General features: G+C 35.9%; 1 protein-coding gene across 2 annotated transcripts in view; it reads right to left on the reverse strand.

The window, feature by feature from the left end:
* The window catches only part of PACRG (PARK2 co-regulated), a 605,305-nt gene that overhangs the window by 497,902 nt on the left and 86,311 nt on the right, over positions 1–21,092 (reverse strand). For both annotated transcript variants that reach the window (XM_011999645.1, XM_011999644.1), the window contains exon 2: positions 6,918–7,052. In XM_011999645.1, the coding sequence (XP_011855035.1) occupies positions 6,918–7,052 (135 nt within the window). The remainder of the gene's footprint in view (positions 1–6,917; positions 7,053–21,092) is intronic.

Genomic DNA, 21,092 nt, shown 5'->3' on the forward strand with positions numbered 1-21,092 from the left:
CACAGTTTCGACAAAACAAAAAACATACATACATGTAGTAAAAAGATAACAAAAACATCAATATACTAAAAGTTGTTATCTAGGAGGATGACACTTTGACTATTCAAATGAAAACATCAAACAAAGAATGATTTTTTTGTTGTTGTTTACAAGCATCCTGCCAATCTGATTCCATTTGTCACCTGTCAAAGGACTTTTGATCTCAATAGTGCTTCAGTAAAGAGAAGAGACATGTGATGAGTGACAAGACAGGAGGGAACCATTCATTAAATTGCTGACTGGAACAGAACTGGAGATTAACCTTGGGTAGAGATAGAAAATTCATCAAAGACCAATTTGTGTCTCCAAACAGAACTTTCTGACAAGCAGCGACACACGTTTTTTGTTTAAACATCACAGTACTGATACTTCTACAATCGCAACATTTACCACTGAGCAGGTGGCAGTGACACATTTCTTCATGGGATGCTATGTGACAATACGGGGGGCAGCTTAGCTTTGACACCCTCAGCACTACCAAGACCTACTTTTCAACCGTGGTGGTCGTCTGACTTAAAAAGCAGGAGTGATTTGTTTTTCTTCTAGTTGTCAGTCTACTGAGCTCTGAAACTTACAACATTTCTTGTTTCCCCTTGGGTCCCTGGTAATGTGAATTGTCTTTAGCCAATGCCAAACAAATCACTGTCACAGAGCAGCGGTCGACCTTTCTTTTCAATCTATGCACTTTCCAGGAGTTATAAATCAGTTGACTTTCAAGCTCGATGAGATGGCATATGCCCTAGTTTGAAGAACAGATGGAGGCTTGGGGGAAAATTGTTTCTGCAGGCTTGCTACAAGCAGCTCTGCTCCATAAAAGTGAACCATTTGCACTAATTTCTCACATAAATTATATAGGCAGCAGGGAGCACCAGCCCATTCAGCAGAAAATCTTTCATCTGGTTTTCAGAGGTCATCTAACCAATTTAAATAAAAGTTATTTCTGATACATGGCTGTATTTTCATGCTGTACACTTTTAAGATGTAGCAATTTACATCAAATAAAAGAATGGCATTAAGAATGGTACACTCATTGCCAGAGGATTATTTTTTTCAAGACTTCTGGAATAAGCTCTGTCTATTAATTAATCACAAAGGAAACAACTGTGGGAACGTGGCAGATCTCCTGTACAAAAATCAGGTAAATTGTCACTTCTCTTGTAAAATTTGCCTTGCAAATTCTACTAAGTCCTGTTATCCAAACTCAAGCTTTGGCAGTTATCAAAAGAAATAGAAGCCCAGGACAATTCTAAGAGAACATTCATTCTCCTTGATGTGAAACAAATTATTCAGCTCAAATAAATTTGCCTACAAGATTTCAAAAGTCAATATCAGTTTTAACTTAGGGGCAATAGATGTAGCATTAATTTTTTAAATCCTTAAGAAATTGAAACATTAAGAAATTGAAGGTACCAAGGGACTAAATTATAGCTCAGAATTACAGAATCTTGTGAATACATTGATAGCAAATGGATCGTGTATCACATCACAGTGTGATTTACTTTAAAATGCAATAATATTTACAGATAATGAGCTATCCTGAGTCGGGGCTGATTTTAATTGTAAGAAAATGTGTGCACACTTTTATAATAATTATATGCAATAACTGTTTTTCCTACTAGGAAATTATCAGTTATGTCAATGAAAACAGTCACAGTGACAGAGCTTTTTATAGTTCATGAATACCAAGGCTACTGAGAAATAAAAGGAACTAGAAAAAAAGGAGAAAATGCCAGAGAAGAAATACTGAATGGAATTGTCAGTCAACACATAATTAAAGGTGTTGTCTGAGACACCATCAGTGGAAATTATAAAGGCTGATTTATGCATCTAATTAATTTATTCACAGCATTTCCTTTACTTGGGTGTTCAAGTGCGACATACATTTTCAGTCCTTTAGAAAGGGAAGCTAACTTGTCATTTTGAAAGCAAACTTTAAGGGATGAGTAGTCATTGAAAAACATTCATGTATAACCTAAAGAGCATTCTCGTGGTCTTGCATCCTCAAGACCGTTGCATATCACTCTGGAACCTGAAGGGCTACGGATTCAAATTAAATGTCCTGCTGCTACTATTTCCATTTTACTACCAGAAGAATTGATCTCTGTGGCAAATTTGTACTCAATATTTGTTCTTTGAAGTAATCCATGAACATCTCAAAATACTGTTATTTTAATCATTATGAAACAAAACTTATTTGAATGCTCTTAATTTAAAAGGGCCATAGAAATCACCTGGTACATTGTTGTCACTTACAGATAAGGAAAGAGAGGCCTATGGAGCAAGAGAAATAAGACTTAAAAATAATCAACTCCTGAATGCTTTACTTTTATCCAACAAATACCCCTGGGCGCCTGCCCTGTGACAGTACTGTTCTAGGTACCAGGAAAGTGAGTGAACAAATCAGAAACACAGACAAAGATCTCTGCCTTATAGGATTTCAGGATAGGCCTATTTTTACTAACATTGGTACTGGATCCATTTTGGGTCCCTATGGTTTTCATTTCTCTCATCTCTTATTTATGCTGACTTTATAGTTTTTTTGTAAGACAATTTAAATCCATTTTGAAATAATGTGGGGTATAAATATATAAGTGACACATTTATGTCAACATTTATTTATATAAAGTATTTATTAAGTGTTTATAGCTATCTGATTAATATTAAGAAGGCATTTTTTAATACAAAACAAAGTCTGGAGATCTAAATTTTAATCAACAGGTACAATTACTACATGAACCTAAGGGGAAATTTGCCTCCATGGTGAGATTTGATGTATCTCTAATAGGCCAGTGAGGAAGATACACTTTTGGTAGTGAGTAGAGGCCACCTAAGTCCATTCTCACATATACCTGTTCATGTGTATCAGTTCTGGCTTTATTAATTTCATTTCAATATAGGTGGCTATGGAATATCATTTACATGTCAAAGAAGAAAAAGCTAGACTGCAGAAAGGCCTCTGGCACCTCCGCTGCTCTGGACAAGGACCACCATGACATTGTCAGGTGTGGGGTGATTGGGTGCTGTGGGGGAACTGGGGAGGGATTTTGGACAAAGTACAAGTCCATTTTGCATTTCTCCCTTTCAGATTTGAGAGGATTGTGATTTTGTTGCATTTGTGAAAGGGTTGGTATTATATCTTGATTTTCCTAGGGGGTTATAGGTTTATCTATTTCCTCTTCTAATATATCTGATATCTGGGACCTTCTTATGCCTGGTTATTAGAAATTTAGTGGAAAACAAGACCATCTTAGTGCATGTTGTATTCTGTCATATAGCACATTATCATGGAGAAAGACGGCCTGTATCAACATCTACTACATCAAAATGCCTAGAAAGTGAAAGATTTTAGAGACACCTTTGCGTACGTGTAGCTGTTTCCATCTTCAAAATAAATGAATGGTTTACAATCCAGATAGTTATTTCTAAAAATCGACAGTGCCTCAGGTATATTGAAGACAGCAAAACAATCAACAGTCGTTATTTCCCAAATGTTAGAGGGGTCAAGAAAAATGTAGCAAAAGAAACACATTAACATTTTTTGTTTAAGTATTCCTTAAGCTTTTTTATAACTACAATCATTGATAATCAAGATTGTCTGGTAGATTTCATATTTGAGATGAGATCTATTCATCTTTCATAGCTCATGAACTGCCATTGATAAGTATAGAGAAATTTTCGCTACAAACATTTTGCAAAACTTTTCTCATATTTACCAAGGAATTTATGATACACGTAGAAAACCATGACAATAAGTCCATAGATGAGTCCCATTTTTTCACTTTAATAATAACAATCCTAACATAGCGAAAGCCTTCTATCCACCTGGGGAGCAGATTCAGGCATTTATTTTTGACTGCCATTATCTTAATCTGGAGCTGCACAGTCTAATAGGGTAACCATGTGGCTATTTAAATTAAAATTAATTAAAATTAAATAAAATTAAAAATTCAGTTCCTCAGTCTCGGTAGGCACATTTCAAGTGCTTAATCACCACATATGGCCGGCTGTACCATATTAGACGGTGCAGATGTGGAACGTTTCCTCCACCGCAGACAGTTGGATCAGACACTGCTGCAATCTTCAGAGATGCCACAAGAAAGAGACGAAGCTACACAGACGATGACACGCAGCCTGCCGCGTTGTTTTGGCATCAGGAACAAATGACCACTTTCGTGTGCACGAAACTGGTACTGAGAGCAGAGTGTGGGCTGAGAAACCTAAGCCTGCAAAGACATCTGTCTGTTTCTAACTCTTTCTTCTACCTTCTGATGTTACCATAGAGTACCTTTGTTATTTCAAGAACATACGACGGTCCCTAAGCTGGTGAAGATCCGGTCAGCTAATCCAGAACAAGTAGAAGGAGAGTCTGAGGACCTGCGGAGGGATCCCCAGACCCGCACCTTCACAGACCCGAACGACCCTGAGAGGCTGGGGCAGCCTGTGCCAGGATTTAGAGCAGTGCCTCCTAAGTCCTTCAGAGCCATAGGCTCTGGAAACACCAATAAAGAAACAGACATGCTTCTCACTTAGTGATGCACTTCATTTCAGGTGCTCGCAGATCCACTTGGAGTCCCTAGGGTGTCTGAGGAGAGTTGAGAGAGGCCATATCCTCTGAGGGAAGCACTGCTCCTCAGGAGTCCTCAGTGAGGGATGAGCTATGACACTGAGACAAGAGGTTTGCATGACCAGAAACCGCTGCTCTGCCCACACACGAGAGGAGTGCGGGGCCTTGGTCTCTTGCTTTTTCAAATATGCCACGAAATAAATATGAAACTATGGATAGATGGTTCCCAAGCCTATGATTAATAATCTGAATGTCTTATCTTCAGTGATACAGTAATGCAATTAAAATGTAGTAGCAACTTTCTAAAAGAAGTCCACAGCTTCTGGAATAAGATGTTTTTCTAAATTTATGCTATTATACTACCAGTGACAGCAAATAAATTGTTTCTTCTTTTTATTACTTTCTAGCTTGCTGAATCAGTACTATAATCCATAGTAGCTTAAGAGAATTAATATATCCATAAAAAAGAAAAGCATGTTATATCCCTGCTGACTGTTGGATTATCAAAGATAAAGAAAATGATTCATCTCATATTTTTATTAATAATTTATTTTCAAAGTGATTTTTTCTAGTCTCTACACTTCTAAGGTTGCTCATAAAATTATTTGAATCGTAATAAATCTATATAACTTATTTTCATTAATGCAATTTATGTGTAGGTTATAATTACCTGAAAAACACCAAAAGCCACTCACTTTTTATAAAGAATTATGACATATTATTTTACTCAACAGGAATCAGGTTTTGAAGACACTCTACTGTGTTATCTTGTATGAGCCAGTACATAGACAGGCAAACACAAAATCCATGCAACCAATCAAATATACGAATCCAAAAATCCCAGCAAAATTTGGAAATACATACTTATATTAAGACTAAAGCATGAAAGTTAGTTATACTCGCTACATATTTTTTCTCATCATACATACATTTTCACATAACAAATTCAGACTCTAACAGAGACTATCATAAAGGAGACAATAATGTTACTCACCTCTTTCCCATCCCCCCAAAATTTTATAATAAGGTTTCCTAATAAGGATACCACCAAGTTCCTCTTGTAACATAAGCTGGAATAATTCTAAGTTCGATAACTGATATCGGATGACTGCTCAAGAATTAGAAATGTTTGATAAAAATATGAAAATATTTTAAAAGACATACTAGATATCATGCAAATAATCCTTTCGATGTTTCTATACAGGAAGGAAAATTTTAATTTTAATGCACCTTTTTAAGCTATTTAATTTCTCAAAGTAAATTACTATAAGCTATTTACTTTGATTTATGTTTAACAAATTTAAACATAAATTTATTTGTTACTAACTACAAACGATTCCTGATTTGCTTTTGGCCATGACTGCTGGACTTCCAAGTTAAAGGTGTCAGTTGCTTAATGTAACTGATACTTGGCCAAAGCCTTTTCTTGTCCTTAACTTGATGTGATACTCATAAGTGTGCACAACTGCTTTGCTGTCTGTAGACAGAGAAGCCCTTTTAGCTGATAAATATCACCAAAAGCAAAGTCTTTGATCACAACAATAATTAAATAGCAGGAGCCGGTTAGAGACCAGCATTTATTTTTCTCAAATTAAATGTAAAAGCCTTCTCCGGTTAAGAGATTGGCAAGTTTTTACAAATAACATCAGTCAGCCTTTTCTAAAGGAACACAACCACATTGGAATGGAGTCATTAGGCAATGCATTTATTTTGAAGCCAATTAACCTTTTGTCAGAAAAATGTCTATGCTGTAATGGCTTCGGCGGTGGAGGTCACCCTCTAACAGGGCACGTGTGACAGCCATGGCGCGGGCTGACACAGGCTGGGACGGAGAGGAAAGCCACGATTGGGATCGGCCTGCTTTTGTATTCTACTCCGCATTTCCAGAGAGCAGACAATCTTGACCTATCCATTTAGGTAATTAAAGCTTCCATTTGGAAGTGTCCTGCAGGAAGGTGAAATTTGGGGTAGATAAATGGCTGTTGCTCTCCGTATCCAGCCGCCAGTTCCATCATTTGATGGACTGCCTGATCAGGCCGGGCTGCCAGGTTCTCATAAAAATAGAGATGAATTGGGCAGCAGACAATTCTCTAAGGCAAAGCAACTCTGTCATTTTCTTCTTTGCAGGCTGTAATTTAATTGTTAGTCAAGGTGGATGGCTGACACAGGGGGGCTTTCTCTAAGAGCTTTCCCACCATCTTCCATGTGCTGAGAAATGACTCCAGTTTATTTACTTAGCAGTCAAGTGTGTTTGGTATTGGGGGATGTCGCTCCAGGAAGTGCAGCTGGCCAGCACAGCTGTGTCCTGACTTACCTTCCAGGCGATTTTGTTTCCTTTCGAATCATGCTCAAGGGCAATTGGGAAGTCACCTCGCTCATAGAATTTTCGAAATGCTGTGGGCTTGGTTGGTCTTTCTTTAAATGCCCCTGCCGTTGGAGGGCCTCTCACCTTAATTGAAAAAAAAAATAGGGATCAGGTTTTAAGACATACTAAAAACATTCACAATAAAAGGGCTTTCTGTTTTAAAAGACTTCAGTTTGTATAAATATGTTGGAAGATAAAACCACATTATCTAATAAGGGACAACAGAAATCTGCTAATACAAACACCTGGGGAAGAAAATTATTTTATAATCACTATTAAAAGTCTACTTTATTTCAAGCTACTTTAGAAAGCATTCCTAGAAAATGTCACTTAAAATATCACTTTATAGGGAAGACTGATACTATGTTTACAAAAAACATTTTAATAGAAGTGTCTTAAGCTTAGAATGTTAAAACTTTAACAATTTCAAATACTTATAAATTCTAATCTTGGGTTTGATATACTTTATGGAATACTGAAGTAATTTAAAACATTTCAATCTTTCTATATATATGTAAAATAGTGGAATATGTTCTCATATTATGAATATTAACAACAAAACTACTAAAACGATATAAAAGTAATAATAAATGAGTATAGAAAGAAAAAAAAGGTGGTCTATTATATGTGTGTATTTGGTCACATGAATTCACATTGGGTAACATGAATTCACAAGAAAGTAACATTAGAACAGATGAGAAATTAGAACCGATGAGAAACTTCCATCTCCAAAACTGAAATTTTCATTAAAGAAGAAATATTTCCTATAGAGTTATTTACATTGAATACATCTTTTGAATCTGCATTATTTACATGGGACCTAATTCATTAGATTGCAAAATTGAAAGTAATAAGTAAACTACTTAGAAAATGAGTGTACTGCTCTGTTCCTTACATATAGTCTAACCATGATTATTTTTCCCTGCTTATTATAAAAAGGTAAATACTAGTCATTTTATATATTAGCTTAATAAATTCATGATTACTTTGCTAATACTATGGACAGAATAATATAACTTAATCTTTTTAGTTATTTTATATGTTAATTTGTAATATTTTGTTAAAAACTCCAATTTTGATGAATATATTAACGTATCTAAATAACATACAATAAATATAAAATACACATTAGATATGAAAAATACATTGTATCTAATACATATATAAAAGGATTATATTTGAAATTAAGTGTGGTATTAAGAAATACCTTATTACAATGAGTAAATGCTGAAGTGGAGTTGAAGAGTGAGGTAACACACGTTTATTAGAGTTTAGAATTTACTCCACTACATAGCACATTACTCCCAGTATATGATTATATGAGTAATTGAGGCAGCATTGGGCATTACCAGTAGGAAGGAAGATTTCCTTTCACTTATTGAAGATTAGGAATTTGTTCTGGAATTAGAATTAATAGCCACCATTTTCAGTCAAATTCATTCAATTGTTAAATAACCACATGTATTTAACAACAATTTTATTCAGCTCTTTGAGCTGGAGGCTATATAAAAAGAACAGTTTTAACTATATTACTGTCATGGAAACTGTAGAGCTGTGATTCCTGGACTTTTGAAACTCCTGGAGGAGTAAATCTTGAATCACATTTTTGGGAATTGATAAATGATTGACAAATTTTTATGTTGCCAAAAAGTTATATTTTTAGTTATTTTAGTTATTTTTTCAATTTTTTTCTGCATCAATCAGTAGGTTTCTGTGATTCTTATTCTGTCACCTTTTGATATGGAGTTTTCTATTACAAATTGTAATATAATAGCCTTTAAAGTTACAGAGCTACTCAAATAATCTGCTTCCTATTGCATGACTTGCAGTAACATGTATTTTCTGAGGAATTGGTCCGTTTTATTTAAGTTGTCAAACTTACAAGTGTAGAATTGCTTGTGGTTTTTCTGTATTATCCTTCTGATGTCTGGAGGGTCTCTCATGATATCCATTATTCATTTCTGATATTTGGTAATTTGTGTCTTCACTTTTTCCTTTGTCTGTATTACTAGAAGTTGGCCAATTTTATTGATTCTTCTGCATTTCCAAAACCACATTTTAACTGGATGTAGGATTTAAGGTTCATGGTTCTTTCTTTTAGCACTTGAAAAATAGTGTGCCACTTCCCTCTAGGCTTCAAAGCTTTGGATGATTAATCCACTCTCATTCACATTGCTTTCCCTTATTGATAAGGTGCCACTTTTTTTTATTTATGTGAAGATTTTTCTCATCTTTAATCTTCAGAAGTTTAATTATGATGTGCCTTTGCATGCATTTCTTTGCTTTTTATCGTGTTTGAAGTTTGTTAAACTTTGTGAATCTGTAGGTTCATGTCTCTTGCCAAATTTAGAAAGTTTTCAGTCATTATTTCTTTGCGTACTTCTTTGGCCTGCCTTCTTTCTCCTCTCCTTGTAGACTCCAATGACATTAATGTTAGATCTTCTGTTATGATACCACAGATCCCTGAAACTTTTTTTTTCAGCCTATTTTCTCTGTCGTTCAGATTGGGTAACTTCTACTGCTCCGTCTTCAAGTTTGTGGATTCTTCTTTCTGCTTCCTGCATTCTGCTGTTGAGCCCAAATGCACTTTTATTTAATTTGAGTTCTATTTTAAGTTCTACAATTTCTATTTGGTTCATCTTTATATTGTCTATTTCATTTCTGAGACTTTCCACTCTTTCATTGTCTCAAGTGTGTCATAATATTCATAAAAGCATTTTGAAAGTAATTTAAAATTCTTCCCTAGACATTTCTAACATTTCTGTTATCTTGTTGTTGGCACCTGTTGATTATATTTTTACATTCACTCTGAGATCTTCCTGATTCTTGGTGTCATCATTGATTTTCTTGTGAAACCTGGATGTTCGATACATTATATTATGAGATCTTAAAGCTTCTGCTTTAGCTTGCTTATTCTGACATTTCTCTGGTAAAGGTTGGGGGAAGGGTGCTACCTTATTACTGCCAAGTTGGGGTAGAAGTCTCATTACTCTACTTGGCGTCTACTGCCCTCAGAGGAGGGAATGCTTCAGTAATATTGGATGACCCCAGAGGAAAGAATGCCTCATTAATACTGGCTGGGGATGGAGATTCCAGAACCCACTAGGCCTCCACTGATAACCTCCTGGCTGGAAGAGGCAGGAGTGACTCATTACTGCTCCCCCATTGTCCACACTGACATCATAAATGGTGTGGCCTCATTCCCCTGAACAGTGGTGAAATTCCTGACTCTCTAGGCAGTCCTCTGACTTAACTCTAATGGGAAGGAGGCAACTCTTTTGTCACTAAGTGGAGAACAAGCCCAAGCTCCTGGTGAGGTCTCCACTGGCACTGCAGATGTTGGGGCCTCTTTACCATTCTAGTGAAGAAGAAAGTCCCAATGCCCCATTTTAAAAACTCAACTACAACCATTATTTAGATATTCTGCTTGCTAATCATCCACTAACCATCCTTTTTGAGTTTTTCTAGACATCACATAGTTATTTTTACTGCTGATAGTAAGCCTCGAACTTACTGAGTTGGTCTAAAATTTGTTGAGATCATCTATCTTTCCCCCTTTGGTCTTTGCATTTCTTTAAAAATCAAGTTCTCTTTTCTTTTTGTCTCTGATACTGAATATACTCCAATCTTTCTGATTCTCAGCTCAAAATTCTTAGTGTTCAAACTTTTGAAGGAATGGACACATTTCTAACAAAGCTTAGAAGGCTTTTTATAAATTGATATAGATAACTTATACTTCTTCCTTTCAATAAATTTTCATGTACCCTACAGAAATGATTCCATGCCTGCACTTCCAGGGAAAGCCTTTATTTAGAAGAGAACTTTACAACATAATCCATGGTGATATGTAATCACTTGACAGTGAGAAATTCTCTTCTTGAGTCTCTGGTATCCTCTGTCTTTATATTTCTGCTATTTACTTATTTTTAAACACTTTATACTTTTTGGGATCTGCTATAGATCCATTCTAAATTAACTCTTGGCATCTCAAAAGCCAGAACTTGTAACAGAAGCTAGAATGTTCTCAATTAGCTCTCTCGGTGCATCAGTGGCACTGAGTGGCACCGAATTTTATGCAGATGCTTTGTCACTACAGCCAAAATAATACTTTTTCTGTTCCAGATACTTATGACATGTATATCCACCTAAGCTTTATAGAAAGACATACCATTTTGATATTCTATACATAATTTATTCCATATAATCCTAAAAATCTGTACATAAAAAAATCAAGTGAAATATAATTAATTCTGGGATGGTAATAAAGATCTTATTATTGGAAACCACACAGATGGATGTAGCTTGTCTAAACAACTTTTAAAACAAGCAAAATGACCTGAAACTCCTTAGGTAAGTTCCATACTTGTAGAAGAGAAAATACTATAAATTTTATTTCATGTTTTAAGAATTTTGCCTCAATTTATTATAAATAATAGAAAGCAAACAAGAGACCATAAATCAAACGAGATTTGTGGGAAAATGCAATTAAGGTTTGCCTGAATGGTAGGGGCAATCTGTAAACCAATTAGGAAGAATGGATGTTACAGCAGAATGCTTTTAATAAAATCCGATGCGCTTGGGAACCAAGATACTGAATGCAGTTTGAAATGAATACAGATGACAGAATACTTTATATGCCTACATTTACGGAATGTGGTATAATGGATTTCGGACTTAGATCACAGTGTCTGTCATATGGTCACAAAACTAATAATAAGAAGGAAGGAATGTAAGGCTCTTCAAAAGTCTTCATTATATAGTTTGAAAATTTTCTTTTCACTATTTTTATTCTTTAGCATAAACGGAAGCTGTTTAAAAAAGACTTTTATATCAACAGGAAATTTGCATTGTGTTATTCTAATTGGCCAGTTTAGCCAACCCACTAGAACACTGAAACAATAGGATGCAAAGGTATTGATTTCTTGTTTTCATCAGCTTCAATCTGAAATTCTGATTCGTGAAAACGCCATTGTTAGAAATGGGTGGGCAAGACCTGTTGACTTGAGTTCTGTCCAGACTGAACTGTTAGTCTCAGGAACGGTAAATCGGTTACCATCAGCGTAGGCTTCTGAGTGAGAAGTTCTGTAATTCAGTGTCTGCCTCATTTGCCAACTGTAGTTGCTTCAATGCATTAGAAATTTTACAATACTCAAGGTCATCAAATGACCAGGACAATGCTTACAAAATTATTACAATAAGAAAATTGCATTGTAACAGAAGATAGGTTCCTCAACAATAGCAAAAATTAGTTCATAATATCAAGTAAAATGATTATAAGTTATAACAATGTAACAATTTAAGATTTTAACAATATATTATGATCATGATAGTCAGAAAAGATATGAGCCTTATTTGTTAAGGATATGTACAAACATTCATTTTATTGCACTTTGGTTTATTGTGCTTTGCAGATATTGTGTTTATTTAGTAAACTGAAGGTTTGTGGCAACCTTGCATTGTGTAAGTCTATCAGTGCCATGCTTCCAACAGCATGGGCTCACTTCATGTCTCTGCATCATGTTTTGGTAATCCTGGTACTATTTCAACTTTTCATCATTATTATATCTGTTATGGTAACCTGTGATCAGTGATCTTCAGTATTACTATTGTAATTTTGGGGGAGTACCACAAACAACTCCCATATAAGGCAACAAATTTAATCCATAAATGTTTGTGTTCTAACTGCTCCACCAATCGGCCATTCCCCTATCTCTCTCCCTTCCTCAGGCCTCCCTATTTCCCAAGACATAACAATATTGAAATGAGTTCAATTAGTAACTCTACATGGCTCCTAAGTGTTCAAATGAAGGGAAGAGTCACACGTCTCTTCCTCTGAATCAAAAGCTAGAAACAATTAAGCTCGGTGAAGAAGGCATATTGGACACCAGGACAGGCTGGAAGACAATTAAGCTCAGTGAAGAAGGCATATTGGACACCAGGACAGGCTGGAAGACCTCTTGTACCAAATAGTCAGCCAAGTTGTGAATGCAAAGGAAAAGTTCCTGAAGGAAATAAAAAGTGCTATCCCAGTGAACACATGAATGATGAGAAAGTGAAACAGGCTTATTGCTGATATGGAAAAAGTTTGAGTGGTCTGGATAGAAGATCAAACCAGCCACAACATTTCCTCAAGCCAAAGCCTAATCCAGAGCAAGGCCCTACCTGTCTTCAGTTCTGTGAAGGCTGAGAGAGGTGAGGAAGCTTCAGAAGAAAAGTGTGAAGCTAGTAGAGGTTGATATGTGAGATTTATGGAAAGAAGCCATCTCCATAAATTGAAGTGCAAGGTGAGGCAGCAAGTGCTGATGGAGAAGCTGCAGCAAATTTTCCAGAAGATCTACCTAAGATGAATGATGAAAGTGGCTACAGTAAACAAGAGCTTTTTAATGAAGAACAAACAGCTTTCTATTGGAAGAGGATACTGGGCTGGTAACGTTACTGAGGATAAATCAGTGCTTGGCTTCGAAGTTTCAAAGGACAGACTGACTCTTTTGTTAGGGGCTAATGTAGCTGGTGACTCTAAGTTGAAGCCAGTGGTCACTGAGCACTCGAAAAGTTCTAGAGCCTTTAAGAATGAGGCAAAATCTATGCTTCCTGTACTCTGTAAATGGAACAACAAAGCCTGGATGACAATACATCTGTATATAGCATGGTTTATTGAATATTTTCAGCCCACTGTTGAGATCTACTGCTCAGAAGAAAAGATTTCTTTCAAAGTATTCTCATTGACAAAGCTCTTGGTCACCCAAGAGCTCTGATGGAGATGTACAAGGAGATGAATGTTGTTTTCATCCCTGCTTACACAACACTCATTCTGCAGCCCATACATCAAGGGGTAATTTTGACTTTCAACTTTTTTTTTTTTTTAAGAAATACATTTTAGGCCAGGTTTGGTGGCTCACACCTGTAATCCCAGCACTTTGGGAGCCTGAGTGGGGGAGAGGGCTGCATCACCTGAGGTCAGGAGTTCGAGACCAGCCTGACCAACATGGTGAAACCATGGCTCTACTAAAAATACAAAATTAGCTGGGCGTGGTTGCGCATGCCTGTGATCCCAGCTACTCGGGAGGCTGAGGCAGGAGAATCGCTTGAACCCGGGAGGCAAAGATTGCAGTAGGCTGAGATTGCGCCATTGCACTCCAGCCTGGGCAACAAGAATGAAACTCGGTCTCAAAAAAAAAAAAAAAAAAAAAGATATACATTTTGTAAGACTCTAGCTGCCATAGATGGTGATTCCTCTGATGTATCTGGGCAATGTAAATTTAAATATTCTGCAAAAGATTCAGGATTTACCATTCTAAATGCCATTAAGAACCTTTCTGATTCATAGGAAGAGGTCAAAATATCAACATTAAAAGGAGGGTTGATTCCAGTCCTCATGAATAACTTTGAGGGGTTCAAGACTGCAGTGGAGTAACTGGAGATGTAGCAGAAATAGCAAAAAGTCTAGAATTAGAAGTGAAGATGTGAACAAATTGCTGCAACCTCATATAAAACTTTAATGAGGAGCTGCTTCTTATGGATGAGCAAAGACAGTAGTTTCTTGAGGCAGAATCTACTCCTGGTGAAGATGCTTTGAACATTGTCAAAATGATTTTTTTAAAAAAAGGACAATGACAGCAAACATAAACTTAATTGATGAGCATGGGCACAATTTGAGAAGACTGACTTCAATTTTGAAAAAAGTTTTACTGTGCATATAATGGTATTAAACAGCATCACATGCTACCGAGAAATCTTTCATGAAAAGAAAAATCAATCAATGCAGCAAATTTCACTGTTGTCTTATTTTAAGAAATCATCACAGCCACACCAGCTTTCAGCAACCACCACACTGATCAGTCAGCAGCCATCAATGTCAGAGCAAGATCCTCCACCGGCAAAAAGACTGTGACTCACTAAAGGCTCAGATGATTGTTAGCATATTTTAGCAGTAAAGTATTTTTAATTAAGGTATGTGCATTGTTTTTAGACATAATGCTATTGTACCTTACTAGACTATAATATAGTATAAATGTAATTTATATGCACTGGGAAACAAAAAAATCATGTGACTCTCTTAATTGCTATTTGCTTCATTGCAGTGGTCCGAATCTGAATCTGCGATATCTCCAAGGTCGGCCTTTATGTACAGTCATGTGCTGCAGAACAATATTTCAGTCAACAACAGACCACATATACCATTGTGGTCCCAGAAGATTGTAGTACCATATTTTTACCATACCTTTTCTATCTTTAGATATGTATAAACTACACAAATGCTTACCATCTTCTTACATTTACCTACAGCATTCAATACAGTAACATGTTGTACAGGTTTGTAGCCCAGGAGCAACAGGCTACACCACATGGCCTAGGTGTGTAGTAGGCAATACCATCTACGTTTGTGTAAGTACACTGTATGATGATGTTCACGCAATGATGAAATTGCCTAACAACGCATGAATGGATCCCCACGTTTAAGCAATACATGACTGTATTTCAATAAATATTCAATATATTGGTAAGCATCCTATGGAGTCTTTAAAAATAAGGCACTACAGGCAACAGTGGCTGGCAGGGAAAACTTCAAGTGATTTGAGCCATCTACTTCTGGAAGGGTTTTCAGTCAAGGTCTAACAGAATGGCCTGAGGTCAGGAGAACATAGAGTCAAGGTGAGTGGTCTGCATTTCAGTGCAGTGGTCCAAGCATAGGATGGCAAAAGCCTTAAATTAGGGTGGCATCAAGAATAAGAACAAAACCCCTCACACTGTGCTCATTGCTTTATGAATATTATTGGTATCAATTTGCAACAAAACTGTATGAAAATGATTTCACAGACAAGGAAATTGAAGAGGGTAAATAACTGGCTGGAAATCACCATGTCAGCACACAGTTGAAAAGAGACTTTAATCCCAATCTCTTTGTCTCTACAGGACATGTCCCTCAGTCACTATCCTAGATCATTAAATTTAAGCAAAAATCTAAAGGATTATTCAGGGCATCTGACCGATTGGATGAGGAGAGCTAGAGGCAGAGATGGAATTGAGAGTTCAAGACTACAAAGTTATGAATAGTCTATTTGTTTAAACCATGTAAATAATAAGAAACTGCAAAGCTTGCAAGAAAATCTTATTAAATCACTTGTAATCCTACCACCTATTAATAACTTTGTGCTTTTCCTATTAAACTTTTCAAAACCATAAAACTGCAAATACCATATTTTTACGTCCTTTCCATTTAGTATACTTTTTAACTTAGTTTAATATGGTTTGATGTTGTGATTTCTATCAAAATTTCATATTTAATGGCTAAGTAATATTCCACCTACTATTTGCCATTATATTTGGAATGTGTATTATTTCCATTTTTTGCCTATCGTAATTACATTGTATAAACATTCCAGGCATATGAGATTTTTTATATTATTTCCTTCAGACAGAGTCTCCAATGTGAAATAATAAGGTAAATTTTGTGTATATTTTATGATTCTTGATAATATTATTTTCTAATTTAAAAAGAGATCAGTCTTCCTGTTCAATTTAGATTACTACATTTAACAAAGGAGGATGAGCATTTTCTCATTTTGTATAAATACAATATGCATGCATTGTGAATGCATGTGTTCATGTCTTTTCCTCATTAATGTTAATTTGTATGAGATCTTTATATTGGAATATATTAAGTACTGGTTGTGTTGACTGAAAATATCTTACCATCTTTGTTTCCCATTTTATTTATTTAGCATTGAAAAGTTTTAAATTTTGTGTAAGAAAGTCTCTGTCTTTTCTTTATTTGCTCTTTTTGCCTCCAGCTTTGCTTTCTCTAGTTGATTCCTCTGTGTGCTGCACAATGAATATTCTAATAGACTAATTAAATCATATCTTTCATCTGCTTACAATCCATCAATGATTTCCCATTGACACACTACACAAAGACATTTGCAAGCTGACTGTCAGTCTCTCCGGTCATTCCTGCACAGGCACTTCAAGCATTACTCACACCAAAATGCTGGCAGTCTCAAATATATCCTGCTCCTCCTTGGTCTCCATGATTTTCCATCAGCCTGTAATTCTCCCTTGTGCCCTCACTCTTTTCTCTTCTCCTTCCTTTTCTCCTGAATAACCATTCATCACCTTCAAGACTCAGCACAAATCTTTCTAACAAACCACATCCTTACCGTGAAGTGGGGTTAGATCCTTCTTCACATGAAGCTTGCAATGCCTGTGGGATAAACAACTTGGGGAGGAGGGGTCACTGAACAACTGGACATCTGTAGAGTGATTATTAGAGAGGTCTAAGCTGTTGATATTGTTTGACTGTGACCAAGTGGTAGGTTCAATCTATGGAAATGGTCAACTTTTCCCAAAGGGAGAGTGTATAGTGAGAAAAACGCTGGGGCCACAAGACAGTACCTGAATATTTAACAGTAAGTGGATTCTATAGGAGAAGAGAAAGAATAGTCAGAATAGTAGCAAGAAAATGGAAAAGGGATGATACCATAAAATTCAACAAGTGAGAGAGATAATTTTTTTGTTTTTTTTTTTAATAATAAAGGGAGATTATTAAGAGGAGGACTGAAAGTATCCATCTGAAAATGTAAAAGCAGTAGTGACATGATGAGGTGGTAGCCAGACTGTAGTGCACTGAGGAATAAGTGAGAAATATGAAGAAGACCTTGTATTCTATAGGAGCCATTCTACCCTATGGAATGGCAAAATCTGAGCTGTTAGCCAGGTGTGATTGCTGAAGGAGGTCAAAACCAGTGGTAATTGGAAATAGGAAAAGAGAAGAAAATTAATGGACTGTTACACTGGAATTCGTAAATTATATAACCATTTATGGAACAGGAGTGGGTTTTATAATGGAAGCTGTATGTATAACCAATACACTTACAAAAAATGGCCAGAGAAACCTGTGAAGTACAGAATAAGTTTTTCAATGTTAGGAGCTCATAACTCTGAATTTGGGGATCTATGGTCACATAAACTAAACCATTTATTAGAGACGGAGTTAAGAAAATAGCTCTAGGCCGGGCCCAGTGGCTCACACCTGTAATCCCAGCACTTTGGGAGGCCGAGACGGGCGGATCACGAGGTCAGGAAATCGAGGCCATCCTGGCTAACACGGTGAAACCCCGTCTCTACGAAAAATACAAAACACTAGCCAGGCATGGTGGCGGGCACCTGTAGTCCCAGCTACTCGGGAGGCTGAGGCAGGGGAATGGCGTGAACCCAGGAGGCAGAGCTTGCAGTGAGCCGAGATCGTACCACTGCACTCCAGCCTGGGTAACAGAGCGAGAGTCCGTCTCAAAATAAATAAATAAATAAATACAATAAGAAAATAGCTCTAAATTAGACTTTTACCTGTATCATTTATTCATTAAAAATATACTGAATGCCTAATTTTCACAAGTTACTAGTAGGTTTGGTAGGATTGGAGAAAAAATATAAGTGAAATACATTAGCTTCAAGATATATATTATTAGGAGAAGAGATAAAAAAAATATCACCCACAATCTGCACTTGAAATAAGAATATGAGAAATGTCACAAAAAATATATAGAATTCTGCAAACTCAGAAGATAAACCTCTTCGGTCTGAAGGCATTGTTCCTTTTCATTAGAAAATGTTATTTAGCCTTTACAGAGTACCTACAGGTTTCAGTGGATCCAGACAAAAACGTATTATAATTTCCTATGAACCTGAATTCTGTACAATTTTAATTAGAAATAATTATCAGAAAATTATGTTTGCTATTCCCTGTATTTGTCCATTTACAATTTTGTAGTTAACAGTTAAATCAGAATTAATTTGTCTGAATTTTCTGTACATTTTATAAATGTAAGTGGTTATTATTACTACACTCTTATAACCAAAAATTCACTATTGATGAGATCAATACATTTTTTATGTGAAATCTCTAGCAATAAAATTCACATTTCCTGTTTTGAAATTCATTTGTCCAAATGAAAAATCTGGTTGAACATCTAAGGTTTCTGTTATACTTAAATGAAATAATCTAAATTAGTCTAAAGTACTTGCAGAGACTAGTTTAAATATGATGAACATAAATAAAAACTAAAATTAACATGTGCATATTATAATAAATTACATTTAAATTACCATTGTCTTTCTATGGTCACAGAAAAACAAATAACTTATAATGCATTTTTTTTCTAATAGGTACTATGAGAAAGATGCAATGCTATCAGTATAAGATAGCAGTATGTAGAAAATTAGCCAGGCATCGTGGCTCACGCCTATAATCCCAGAATTTTGGGAGGCCTAGGGGGTCGGATCACCTGAGGTCAGGAGTTCAAGACCAGCCTGGCCAACATGGCAAAACCCATTTCTACTAAAAATACAAAAATTGGCTGGGCCTGGTGGCGTACACATGTAATCCCAGCTACTTGGGAAGCTGAGGCAGGGGAATCACTTGAACTCGGGAAGTGGAGTTGCAGTGAGGTGAGATATCACCACTGTACCCCAGCCTGGTCAACAGAGCGAGACTCTTTCTCAAAAAAAAAAAAAAAAGAAAGAAAGAAAGAAAGAAAAAGAAAAGAAAATTGACAAACATTTCAGTTAAAACTTTTAGCACGGTTTGGTACTAGAGCTGGTTTTTCTGCTTGACCATACATTGTAAGCTGCTTTGCTTCCAGAAGGATTTAAGGAGGTTCACGAAGACACATGCAGTTCAGAAGACAGCTCAGCGCACATGGAGGAACTGCCAGGTGTGGGGAGGTGATTGGACCCTTGCAGCCTTAGCCTCCTCTAAAATGTTCCTGGCTGACCTCTATGATTCCCTCTACACCTCTTTAACTTAACATGTTGAGTAAGCATCCTACGGAGTCTTTAAAAATAAAGCTCTACAGGCAACAATGGCTGGCAGGGAAAACTTCAATTTATCAATTCAACAAATGTTGAGGACATACAATATTATCAGAGCATTCACACACTTTTAGAGCTAAGAGGAACTGCAAAGAACACATCAACTTCTTGTTTTTCTCTTGGTTAACTGAAATCCAAAGAGGCTATGGAAACATATCCCAGTCAACATTTCAAAGCATATTTTCTTCAGCTCTATTACTTAATATCTGTCTCCATCTCATAGATACCAGATACTTTCAGGTCCACTTGATTTTAAAAATGCTTCTGTAATAACTGTATGACCTAAGGAAGTCCCAAAGATTGTTAAGTAAATTGAGAGTATGTCGTTTAAAATTTATAGATAAACTGCGGCACAATTTGGAAGCAATATTTCATTTCAAATATGTCTCTATGGTCTAAAATTGTCCTGAAAGCCATGGTTAAACAACAAAATTTGTTTTACATTATTTTTGTTTAAAATAATAGGCAGCAGTGATCTTTAAAACTCTCCATTGTAGAAGAAAAAGAAAAGGTGGTTAACCTTTCTTAACAAAATGAGATGCAACAATCAAATGATTAAAAAAATTCTTGACAGTTAAAAGCTAAAAAAGTTTACTTAAAAATTGCCCTCTTCTTGCAGTTAAATATAGAAAAAGCCACATATTTAAGTGCCCAAGTGCGGTTCTTGCCTTCAACTTGTCTCCGAGAGTCATCAGAGACTTCAATTTAGACTATGCTATTTAGCATCTGTCTTGTAGAACTGATAAAATGCCTGAATGACTGAGACAGCTTAGCTAATACACTGTCACACCTAACTCTAAGGCCAAAGGAATCACGAGCTAAATGTGAAAGGAGAATATAAATGGGCAAGAGTGTAAAATATATTCTACTCTCCTAATACTTTTAATGTTGAAAGTTGGTAAACAGTTTGTATCTAAACACGTATCTTCTGTGTCTTGCAAGAGTTATTTCTTACTGAATAATTAGAGTAAAAAAATGTTATTTTTGTATCTATTAAGAGACTATTACCATTAACATCTTACATATCATGAATATTTTAATAGAAAATTTGAAAATTCTTGTGTCTAATGATGCAAACTGAAATTCTCCAGGAAAAAAACTAGCTATTTAATAGAAAACAATTCTTAGAACTGTCTACAATAAAAGATATTTACATTGGTAAGAAAAATAAAAGGGTTCCACTTTCCCATAATTCCACTGGCTCCCTCTAAAATAAAATACTTAGAAAGTTAATACAATTTACAGAGCTATTAAATA

The sequence above is a fragment of the Mandrillus leucophaeus genome, unplaced genomic scaffold (assembly GCF_000951045.1).
Source record: "Mandrillus leucophaeus isolate KB7577 unplaced genomic scaffold, Mleu.le_1.0 Scaffold6, whole genome shotgun sequence".
In the NCBI taxonomy this organism is placed as follows: domain Eukaryota; kingdom Metazoa; phylum Chordata; class Mammalia; order Primates; family Cercopithecidae; genus Mandrillus; species Mandrillus leucophaeus.